The 11923-nt window shown below is 66.6% G+C and overlaps 1 protein-coding gene across 1 annotated transcript; it reads right to left on the bottom strand.

The window, feature by feature from the left end:
- Positions 1-332: 332 nt before the first annotated feature.
- ROBO3 (roundabout guidance receptor 3) lies at positions 333-11431 on the bottom strand (the record flags this gene model as incomplete). The annotated part of the gene is made up of 23 exons (XM_082009954.1): positions 333-736; positions 812-889; positions 967-1073; positions 2146-2845; positions 2927-3030; positions 3104-3137; positions 3207-3515; positions 3636-3807; positions 3885-3997; positions 4084-4303; positions 4387-4501; positions 4838-5017; positions 5104-5272; positions 5356-5437; positions 5780-5991; positions 6105-6276; positions 6385-6509; positions 6591-6718; positions 6943-7081; positions 7164-7284; positions 7374-7531; positions 8567-8893; positions 11284-11431. 23 exons carry the CDS (start codon positions 11429-11431, stop codon positions 333-335), a joined length of 4317 nt encoding a protein of 1438 aa, XP_081866080.1.
- Between the last annotated feature and the right edge of the window lie 492 nt (positions 11432-11923).

Genomic DNA, 11923 nt, shown 5'->3' with positions numbered 1-11923 from the left:
CCTTCCCAGGTTCCTCATCCCTCATGACTGTCCTTGGCCTCCCCAAGCATCCTCATCCTTCCTCAAGCATCCTCATCCCTCCCAACTGTCCTTGTCCCCTGGGTCCTCATCCTTCCCTAAGCATCCTCCTCCCTCCCAAGCATCCTTGTCCATCCTGACTGTCCTTGTCCCCCCCAGCACCCTCATCCCTCCTCGCACTTGCTGCCCACCGGCTGCTGGTTCTGTGCAACCCTATTTACACTGTGCCACTCCGAAATTAAAGAGTATCCCCCCCGCTCCCCCCATGTCCCCATCCCCGTGTCCCCAACCCTGCCACCGGCTCGCCCTCTGCTTCATCGCTTCTCCTGAGATGGGCAGGGAAATGGGGGACCCGGGCGGCGGCGGTGGCCGGTCCCTTCGCCACGGTCCCCCGGCGTCCGGCTGCGCCCCGAGCCGTGGCCGCGGGAGCCGGTGGAGCCGCGGGACGAGACGCTGCCCGTCGTGGAGCAGCTGCCGGACACCTGCCCTCGGGGCAGGCAGGAGGGTTTGCTGTAGGGGACGACCTCGTCTGCAAAGGAGGGGACAAGGCTGGGGTTCAGCGGTGACACCCCCCAGCCCCTTTGGCACAGGGTCGCAGGCTCCGGCTTACCGCCGCGGGGCGGGCGGTGGGTGACCTTGCGCTCGGCCCCACTCGGCTGCCGCTCGGGAGAGGGGCCGGGGGTCTCGCCCGGTGGTGGCAGCGGCGGCGGCGGCAGGTCTGCGGCAGAGAGGGAGGAGAGGGCTGAGCCCCCAGGGGTCCCCCCCAGACCCCCCATTTTTCCCCTCCACTCACCTCCTGGCAGCTTTTCCCGGCGGTAGCGGCTGCATTTGGGCTTCAGGCGACTTTTCGGGGTCTCCCCACGGGTTTTCCCTGGGGGGGGATGGCAGCGTCAGCCCCCCCCCGCCAGTGAGCCCCCCACCCACCCAAAATGGCCCCCCAGGGCTCACCTGCACGGGGGGGACAGCGGGCTCGGGGCGGGTGGCCCTCTCCAGCATCCGGACTTGGCGGGGGGCTGAGCGCCCGTGGGGGGGTACTGGCGCCGTGCGGGGGTCTCCTGCCAAAGAGGGGGTGTGGGGTGAAGCTGGGGGGGGGGGGAGTGGAGTGGAGGGCTCGGTGGCCACCGCGGTGCTGGCATGACCCCCCGGTGCCGCGCTGTGCCGGAGCAGGGGGCAGCTGCCTTGTGGTGGAACAGCTGGATGGCAGCAGCACACCTGGATGGCAAGGGCATGCGTGGGCCAAAGCGCCACAGCTGGATGGCAGGGCCACAGCTGGACTGCAGCTGCACGGCTACACCGGCAACGGCGCAGCTGGGCGCGTGCAGTGGCACAGCGGGATGGCAGGGCCACAGCTGGATCACAGCTGGGTTGCAACGGCACAGCTGGAGCACAGCTGGATGACAATTGCTCGGCTGAGTCACAAGCACATAGTTGGGTCGCAGCCACACAGCTGGATCAGCACAGCTGGGCTGGCAGCACAGCTGGATCGCAACCATACAGCTGTGTTGCAGCTGCACAGCTGGACCGTGGCACGGTCGGATCACAGCACAGCTGGATTACAACCACATGGCTGGATCGCAGATGCACAGCTGGATTGCCATCGCACAGCTGGATTGCAACGGTACAGCTGTCCCCTGCTGCCACAGCTGCATTGCAGTGGCATGCCAGGATTGGGATGGCACAGCCGGATTGTGGCAGAGCCGGGCCACGACAGCACAGCCGGATGGCAACGTCCCAGCCATCTCATGACGGCACAGCTGCATCACAACGGCACAGCTGGATTGTCACACCACGTCCAGCCCACACGGATGGATCATGACAGCATGGCCAGAGCACAACCGGACATCAGGGATGGGTGGTGACAACACGGATGGATCATGAAAGGACATCTGGACCATGGTGGGACATCCGGACCCCGATGGGACACCTGGGCCCTGATGGGACATCTGGACCCCGATGGGACATATGGGCCCCAACAGCATGGCTGGACCACGGTGGGGTGGCAGGGCCAGATGGTGACAACATGGTTGGATTGCGATGTGACATCCAGACCACGGTGGGACATCCGGACCCTGATGGGACTTGCAGACCCCGATGGCACGGCCGGACCAAGCGAGGCCCATCTCCTACCGAGGCAGGCGGGGGCTATCGAAGTCGCGGAGGCGGGGGATGTCCTCAGCGGCACGGGGCGACGGCGACGGCGTCAGCGTGGCGGTGGATCGGCAGCCGGAGGAGGCGGCGGGTGAGGAGGCGGTGGTGGCACAAGGGACATCCTCGCCCCGGTACCACTCCTCCATCCCCATCCTGAGGGGTGGGGGCCACGGGGTGGGTGCTGGGGCCAGCATGCCCCAGCCCCCCCAGCTCCCCACACTCACCCTCCAGCTGCTTCCTCCTCTTCCTCCTCCTCTTCCTCCTCCTCCTCCTGGGCGCAGCGGCTGAGCTCGCTGGCCGAGGGCGGCGGGGGCAGCAGCTCCGTCCAGCTCACCGCCGGCGGTTTCACCGCTTGCCCCAGCTTCTTCCCTTTGGCCCCTGCGGTGAGGAAGGGTGCCAGGGAGGGGCTGCGGGGAGGGGACCGTGCCGCCGGCACCCGTGCGTGTCCCCACACGTCCTACCGCCCTACCGTGCTCTGCCCAGCCGCGGGGCAGCTGGGGGGCCAGAGCATCCACCGGCTGGGGACCCCCCCCGGCATAGGGGGGCCCGTGCTGCGAGAAGGGGCGGGGGAAGGTGCGGAGCTCCTCGCCCTCTGCCTCGATGGTGCTGTACACCGGCCCCTCCCCAGCCCCTGCCCCGAATGGCTCCGTCTGGGCGATGTAACGGGTGATGCCGGCATCTGCGGAAGGCGAGGGGCTCCGTCAGCCTTGGCCACGGCCGCCCCCCGTCCAAGCCACCCATCCCCATGGCGACCCCTCACCATTGTAGTATCTCTCGGCGGTCCCCAAGCAGCCGGCGGCACCGGCCGCGCCGCCGCCGCGCCACGCGTCCGCCAGCCACGGGTAACCACCACCAGCAGCTGCCCTGCAAGGAGATGGGGTGAAGAGACGCCGGCGGTCGGCACTGGGTGTCCCGGGGAGGGGTACCGTGGGGTTACCTGGGGCTGCCGCGCGCCGGAGCCGGGAAGGCGACTGCGGAAAGAGGTGGGGGTGAGGGCGGCGAGGGGCCATGCCTGGTCCCTGCGGCACCTATGGGCTTACCGGTGGGCGTGTAGGCGAAGGAGGCTGTAAAGAGAGAGGCAGCGTGGCCGGCGGGGTGATGGGTGCCAGGGCAGGGTGATGGGTGCCAGGGCAGGGGGGTCCCAGGGGCAGCCCATCCCGTACCGGCGAAGTGGCTCAGCTCCTTCTTCCTCCGGCGGCGGCCGTAGAGCCACGCGGCGAAGGCAGCGAGGACGACCCAGCAGGCGCCACCAGCGCCGGCGATGAAGGCCGGCTGCCTGACCACCTCGGCCAAACGCTCGGCCACGCTGCTCCCGCCCGCCGGCCCCCCGTCCCGCTCCGCCGGGGGGGCTGCAAGCGACACGGGCAAGGGGGACGCAGCGGTGGGGGTGCCGAGGAGCCGCCCCCGGCAGCAGGGTGACCCCTGCCACCCCCCACCCACGGGCGCGGCGGAGGCGACGAGGGACTCACCGATGCGGATGGGGACAGGGGCACTGCGGGCGCCCACACCGGCACTGGTGGCAGCGGCGACTTCAGCGTGGTAAGGGACGCCGGGGACGAGTCCCCGCAGCACCGTCGCCAGCACCGTCCCCTCCACGCTCTGGTTGATGTGGAAGCGGCTTTCGTTGCCCAAGCACCAGATCTGGAGCGGGGGACGTGATGGGGACACTCATGGGGACACCGTGACACGGCGTCACGGGGGACAGAGGGGACCCTTACCCGGTAATTGCGGATGACGCCATTCTGCTCGGCCAGCGGCGGCGGCTGCCACGAGATGCGGACGCTGGTGCCGTTACCAGCCACGCTGACGGCTCGTGGCGGGGCACTGGGGGCTGCCGGGGACACACACACACATGGGGTGTCACCTCCGGGGTGCGTCCCTGGGGATCGCCGCCAGCCCCCCCATCCCCACGCTCACCCGCCTCGGGGGTGCGCAGGGCGCGCACGGCGCTGTCGGGACCGTGGAGGTGATGGAAGAAGGGTCGGACCTTGACCTCGTAGTCCTGGCCTCGGTGCAATTCGGTGAGCAGGGCCCCCCGCTCCCCCGGTGCCTGTGCCGCCCGCGCCTGCTCCCAGCGCCCGCCACGCTGCCGGTACAGCACCCGGTAGCCCTGAAGGAAGGGTGCTTGGCGCTCCACCTGGGGACCCAAGGGGAGGGTGGGATGGGGGCGGGATGCTCGGTGCTGGGAGCCCTGTACCGGCGGCGCGGCGCGGCACTCACGGTCCAGGAGAGGCGGACGGCGCCCGGCGGCAGCACCACGGGTTCCTGCAGGTGCACAGACACTTGCGCCAGCTCCCGCTGCACCTCCTCGGGGTCCAGCCCTTGCTGTGTGGGGCTGGCACCTGCCAAAAACATGAGAGGGTGGTGGGTCCCTGGGCACCTCCATCGACATCGTTGGGCGGGGATACACCCAAGAGTGGTGGGACCATGGGCACCTCCATCAGCATCTCCAAGCAGGGGTGCACGCAAGGGTGCTGGGTGCATGAGCACCTCCATTGGTGTCACCAAGTGGAGATGCATCCAAGGGTGGTTGGGTTCACTGGTGCCTCCATGGGCGTCACCACATGGAGATGTACACGAGGGTGGTGGGTGCATGGGCACCTCCACCAGCGTCACCAAGCGGAGATGGACCCAAGGGTAGTGGGTTCATGGACACCTCCACCAGCGTCACCTCCGGGTCTCACCTTGGGTGCGCACGGGCTCTGAGACGCCGCTGGGGTCGCTGAGCCCGTAGGTGTTGACTGCCCGCACCAAGAAGAGGTAGACGGTGTCAGGGACGAGGCCATTCACCGTGTGGGTCTCACCCTCCACGTCGGCCGCCACCGTCTGCCACGGGCCACCCGCTTCCTGGCTGCTGGGGGACAGAGGCGACCCGTGGCAGGGTAGCAGCGGGCCACCGCGTCACCCCTGCAGCTGGAGAGAACGCTTGTGGGATACCTGAAAGCCTCCACAATGTAGGAGGTGACATTGGTGGCACTGCTGTCCTCGCTCCCTTTCCAGCTCAGGGTGACGCTGCTTTCGGTGACGTTGGTGATCACGGGGGTGGAGGGTGGCCTGGGGAGGACGCCGGGCTCAGGGGAGAGTGGGGAGAGGCTGGATCCTTCATCTGTGGGGAGATGGACGGGGATCTGGGGTGGCTTCGTCCCCAGTGCCTCGGTGTCCCCGGGGTGGTGGTGCCCTGTCACCCACCTTGCACCTCCAGGGAGCCGCCCCAGCGCGTCTCACCCGCCGAGCTGGTGGCCACGCACTCGTAGTGCCCGGAGTCCGTCACCTGCAAGGGGAAGAGCTCCTGCCCCATCACCCTGAGCACCCGTCACCTCGGCACCCCTCAACCTAAGCACCCACCGCCCTGAGCACCCATCCCCTTTGCACCCACCAACCCTGAGCACTTACCATCCTGAGAACCCACTGCTCGATGCACCCACCAACCCTGAGCACCCGCCACCCCTTGCACACACCACCTTGAGCACCCACCACCCCGAGCACCCACCACCCCGGCATCCCCTCCCAGAGCACCCCCCTCCCCCCCCTGCAGCCCCCCCATCCCTGCAGCGTCACCCCATGGGTGCCCCCCGTGGTGGGTGCCCTGAGCCCTCGCTCCGGGCCGGCTCACCCGGACGCCGGTGATCTGCAGGGTGCCGTTCTCCAGCAGGCTGGCGCGGGGCTGGGCACCCACCAGCGCGTTCCCGTCCTTCAGCCACCCCACGCTGGCCGGGGGGTCACCGCCCCCCACCCGGCACGGCAACCGCACCGTGGCCCCCACCGGCAGCACCGTCCGGTTAGTGGGGCCCCAGCCGATCACCGGCGGTTGGCGCTCAGCCGCTGCTACGGTGAAGAGGGGGGAAAATCCGGCGCTTGCACCCCGCTAACACCTTGGTGCGGGGATGGGTGCCATTCGTGCACCGAATGTGCCCGTTCTCTGCCGGAGCAGGACTCACCCTCTTCCACCTCCAAGCGCGCCTTGGCCAGGACGCTGCCGGCCACGCTGATGGCCTGGCACAGGTAATAACCAGCGTCGGTGGGCCGCACGTCGGCGATGGTGATGGCGCCGCCGGGGCTCACCGAAAAGCGGCCGGTGGGGTGCGGGGGCTGCCCGGGGAACAGCAGGGTCTGGGGGGAAGGGAGGGGTGCAGAGGGCTGCTGAGCGGGGGAGGACAGCGGAGGGAAAGGGCCGGGGCCGGGGGTGGGGATGGGGCCGGGGCCGGGGCCGGGACAGACCTGGCTGCCCTCCTTCTGCCAAAGCACGGCGGGCGGCGGGTTGCCCTCGCTCCGGCACTGGAAGGTCACGCTCTGGCCGGGGGTGACGGTCTGGTCGCGGGGCCCGGCGACGAGCTGGGGGGGCACTGCCGCAGCGCGGGGGGAGAGAGGGGCTTGCCCGGCCGCTCCGCCAGCACCCCCGGGTGCTCCCTCGGGGCCCCCCTTACCGTGCACGGTGAGGGTGCCCGAGGCCTCCGACCTGCCCACGCTGTTGTCGGCGACGCAGGTGTAGGTGCCCTCGTCCTCTGCCCGCAGCCGGCTGATCCGCAGGGTGTTGTCGGGCAGCACCTCCCACCTGGGGGGGAACCCCGCGAGGCCGCGGCGCCGGCAGGGCGCCGGGGCGCCGGGAGGGCGCGGGGTGCCGCGGGGACGTGGGATGCGGTGAGGATGCGGGGTGCGACGGGGACGCGAGACGCTCCGAGCGCTCCAGGCTGGCACGCAGCGATGCCGCCCGGCGGCACCGCAGACACCCCCCCGGCCCCGGCACCCACCGCGCCGGCCCCCTCGCCCACCGCTTACCTCCCCGGCGGCATCTCGCCCTCCTCCTTGCGCCAGCGAGCCGCCGGCCGGGGGTCCCCCACCGCCTCGCAGGGAAACTCCGCCGTCCCCTCCACCAGCACCGCTTGGTTGAGGGGCCTCTTGCCAAACGCCGGGCGCTCTGCGGGGCGGCCGTCAGTCCCGCCGGGACGGCACCCGCCCCCCCACAACACCCCAAAACCCACGTCCCCCTCCCCACGCACCGAAGACCACCAGCTCGGCCGGCTCGCTGTCCCTCTCGCCCACCACGTTGGTGGCCACGCAGACGTAGACGCCGGCGTCGCTCTTGCGCGCGCTGGCCAACATCAGCTTCCCACCGCGGATCTGCCGGGCAGCCCCGCTCAACCGGGGAGGGGCTCAGCGCCCCCCGCAACCCTGTTCTTGGGGGACACCCCCCTCCCCGTATCCCTCACCGTCAGGCGCTCGTCCTTGTCGCTCAGCCGGGCGCCGTTCTTCTTCCAGGAGACGCTGGGTTCGGGGTGGCCGCGGGGGGGGACGCACTCCAGGACGGCCGGTTCGCCCGCCGCCACCACCACGTCGCCGGGGGGCTGCCGGAAATCGTCCCGCAGCACTGGGGGGGGGCATGACATCAGCCCTGCCTCAGTTTCCCCATCCCTGCACCCCCGGGGCTGGGGACGCCCCCTCTTTTCCCGCGCGGAGGTAATAAAGCTCAGTGATGCGGATTTTAATGTCGGCAGGATCTGGATCCGACCCCGGTGTGGGGCATAACCCCCCCAAATCTAGCCCTGACACACCCCCCCCCAGTAATCTCGGGTGACTGCGCTAAGATCACACCCGGGTCTAAGCCTGGTCTGGATTTAACTTTGGCGTCGCCCCAGTCCTGGGTCTAACTCAGGCTCGGCTCAGCGGGACCAGTGGGTGTCCCCGAGCCCCCCGGCGGCCCAAGGTGGGGAGGGCTGGGGGGGGCACCAGCTACATTATTTTCCTTTATTTTAATTTATTTTCACTTATTTTAATTTATTTTCGCTTTTTTCAATTTATTTTCACTGATGTTAATTTCTTTGCACTTATTTTATTTTCAATTCTTTTTATTTCTTTTCATTTCTTTTCAATTCTTTTTATTTCTTTTCATTTGTTCTCAATTCTCTTCATTTGTTTTCAAGTCTTTTTATTTCTTTTCATTTGTTTTCAATTATTTTAATTTCTTTTCAAGTCTTTTTATTTCTTTTCATTTGTTTTTGATTCTTTCAATTTATTTTCAATTCTTTTTATTTCTTTTCTTTTGTTTTCAATTCTTTTAATTTCTTTTCACTTATTTTCAATTCTTTTTATTTCTTTCCATTTGTTTTCAATTCTTTTCATTTATTTTTACTTCCTTTCAATTGTTATTTTCAGTTATTTTAACTTATTTTCACGGATTAACTTATTTCCATTTATTTCTATTTATTTCCACTTATATTTGTCTACTTCCAATTCTTTTCCTTTCTTTTCACCTCTTCTCATTCCCCCCCCCGCGTTATTTTCACTTATTTTCCTCTATTTGTGCCGCTTTTCACTTCGCCCCCGCCACACCTGGGGCTTTTGTGCCCCTCCAGGCGCCACACCAGACCCCCAAATCACCCCCCAGCATCCCCCCCCTCCTCACCGGCCACCTCCAGGGAGGCGTTCCTGCTGGTGGCCTCCCCCAGGTAGTTCCTGGCCACGCAGACGTAGACCCCCTCGTCGGGCTTCCCCCGCCGCCCGTGGAGGATGCGGAGGAAGAAGAGGGACCCCCCCGGCAGGAGGGTGCGGTGGGAGCGGGGGTCCTCGCGGTCCGTCTCCACCCGCTCCCCATCCTTGTACCACTCCACTGCTGGGGACGGGCGACCTTCAGCTTTGCAGCTCAAGGTGGCCGGTTCCCCCCTGGAGACCAGGAGATCCGTGGGGTGCTCCACGATTCGGGGCGCCGTGTCCTCCAGCTGAGGGTAGGACTCTGCGTGAAAAAAATAGGGGGGGTGGTTCCCACTGACCCCTCCCCAGGGAGGCGGGGAGGGGGGTTTTGAGGGGCTGAGCATCCTCCATCGGCTTGCACAGCGCTTTCCTGGCGCCATCGCCTGCTTTGCTCAGTGAGCAGGACGTGAGATGAAGTGTGGCCAGGTCTCAGACCACTCTATTCCCATGGATGCTGTTGGGGTGGCAGCAGGACCGGGAGGGTGTCGGACCTTGGACCCACAGGGGTGGAGACAGGGGGACAAAGCAGCTCCGCCCCCAATAACGCCCCTTTGCAACTGGGCATCCCTGGGTTGGGGCTAAAATCCCCTAAAAAGGGGTTTTTTTTCCATCAGCTGCAAGTGATGATTTTCTGCAGTGGAACTGGTCACTCCAGGTTGCAGGAAATCCTGAATTTTAAGTTAAAAAAAACCCATCTTGGGTCTGTGGGGCTGTTCCAGGAAAATCCCCACCGCTGGGGCATAGGAATTAATGAATGCTCATTAATGCTGGGGTAATTAATGCTCATTAATGCTGGGGTCTGACCGGCTGGGTGCAGACAGCGTGGCCCACCCGTGTCCCCAGTGGCAACCACGACTGGCAACGCAGTTCGGGCTACGGTCACCGAGTGTCACTGCTCTCACGGAGACCAGCTGCGCGCACGCACACGCCAACGCGCGCCCAGGCGTGCGTGTGCACGCCCGGGCATGCAGCTTGCACGCACGTGTGAGTGCATCCACGTATGCGCACGTGCGTGAGCACGCGTGCAGCCACGCACAGGCACGCGCGCATCCACACGTGTTTGCGCTCGTGCGTGCACTTACAGACACGCACGTGCATGTGCTCATGGGCATTCGTGCAGGGGTGTGCACACATGCAGCTGCACACACACGCAGGCGCATGCACACGCATGCGTATTCCCGCAGGGGCATGCAGACACGCAGACATGCGTTCGCACACGCGCTTGCACACGCACATGGGCGTGCGCGTCCGTGCACACACACACGTGTTCCGGTGGGGCGCACAAACCTGCGCTGACCCACTTATCCACACGTGTGTGTGCACACGTGCGCACACACGCAGCTCCACGCGTGCACACCGCACACACGCGTGTCCCCATTGGCACATGCGTGCACACACGCTCCCACCCCGGCTCCTGAGCATGAGGTGCGGGGGGCCGGGCTGTGATTTGGGGCGCCCTGGGTGGGCAGGATGTGTTGCCATGGGGATGTGATGCAGCTGCCATGGGGACGGGGAGGGATGCTGCGGGGTACCGGGTACCCCGTGGGGCGGGGTGTGGGGGGGGCGCAGCGGGGGCCGAGGGGCCGCAGCTGGGACCGGTGGCTAATTGGGATGAGCGGGGGGTCAGGCCAGGCCCCCTCCTGTGCCCGGCTGGCTGCGCCAGGGCAGGGGGCTCCGAGGGGGTTTGGGGATACCCCCCACCCATCAGCCAAAGAGGGGGGAAAAGCTCAAAAAAGGCTTCAAATTCAGATGGACACCCCCTCCCCCACCCCCCGGCACCCGCAGCCAGTGCAGGTGGCCCCCCCTCTGCCCCCTGCTCCCTCCCGGCTCAGGGGCATGGGGCCGGTTTGGGGACACGGGGCGGGTTTGGGGACACGGGGCTGGTTTGGGGACATGGGGCTGGTTTGGGGACACAGGACAACTTTGGGGACACGGGGCCAGTTTGGAGACACATGGGGCTGGTTTGGGGACATGGGGTTAGTTTGGGGACACGGGGTCTCTGAGCCAGGGCTCAGTGTCTGGGGTTCGGTGTGGGGACATGGGGTTGGTTTGGGGGCACTGGGTTGGTCCTGCCTCAGAGTCTGGGGATTGGCTTGGGGACACAGAACAGGTTTGGGGACACAGGACCTCTCACAGCTCAGTCAGGGGGTCAGTGTGGGGACACAGGGATGGTTTGGGGTCACGGTGCTGGTCCTGATTTGGAGCCTGGAGGTCGGTCCAGGGACACGGGGGCAGTTTGGAGACACCAGGTCAGTCCCAGTTCACAGTCTGAGGGTCAGTGTGGGGACACGGGGCCAGTTTGGGAACAGGGGGTCGCTCCCCCGTTAGGGATCTGGGGACACGGGGCTGGTTTGGGGGTCTAGGGGCCGGTTTGGGGATATGGGGTCGCTCCCAGTCGGGGGATACGGCGCCAGCCCGGGTTTGGGGTCACAGGGACTACCTGGGGACACGGGTTCACGGTCCAGGGACACGGGGCAGGTCCCGCCGTGGGGACCCCGGGCTGGTTTGGGGACCCGGGGCTGGTTTGGGGGCCCGGGGCCAGTCCCGGTGGGATGCCGGCTCGGGGCTGGGGGGCTGCGGGCTGTCTCCAGCCTCACCGCTGGGACCAGGGCCAGGGACCGGGGACCGGGGGACCCGACACGGGCCACGTACCGTTGCCGGCGCCGAGGCCGGGGCCGTGGAGCGCGGCGAGGCTGCGGTCGGCGCCGGGCAGGGGCCGGGAGGAGTTGGAGCCCTCGGCCCCCAGCGAGTCGGCGAACAGGTTCATCTGCAGCAGCGTCTTCAGCAGGTACCGCAGCATCCCGGCGGCGCGGCTCGGCGCGGCTCGGCTCGGCTCGGCTCGGGCGCGGTGCGTGTCGGCTCGGCTTAGTGCGGTGCGACCCAGCGCGGCTCTGCTGTGCGCAACCCGGCTCAGCTCAGCTCAGCTCAGCTCGGCTCGGCTCGGCTCGGTCCGACCCAGCAAGGTTCTGCACGGCTGAGCTCGGCTCGGCTTGGCTCGACTGAGCTCTGCTGAGCTCGGCTGTGCACAGTCCGTCTCAGCTCAGGTCGGATCAGCTTGCTTTCGTTCGTTTCTGCACGACCCGATCCAGCACGGCTCAGCGCGGCTGAGCTCGGCTTGGCTCGGCTCGGCTCTGCACGACCCAGCTCAGCTCAGCATCGCCCGACCCGGCACGGCACGGCTGAGCCCGGCTTTGCGCGGGTCGGCACAGCCCAGAACGGCTCGGCTCAGCCCGGCTCGGCTCAGCACAGCACGGCTCAGCTCGGCTCAGGTCGGCTCGGCTCAGCTCGGCTC

Source organism: Phaethon aethereus (assembly GCF_964289735.1).
Source record: "Phaethon aethereus genome assembly, chromosome: 23".
Lineage (NCBI taxonomy): Eukaryota > Metazoa > Chordata > Aves > Phaethontiformes > Phaethontidae > Phaethon > Phaethon aethereus.
The sequence above is the reverse complement of the archived record's forward strand: the minus strand, read 5'-3'. Positions and strand labels throughout refer to the sequence as shown.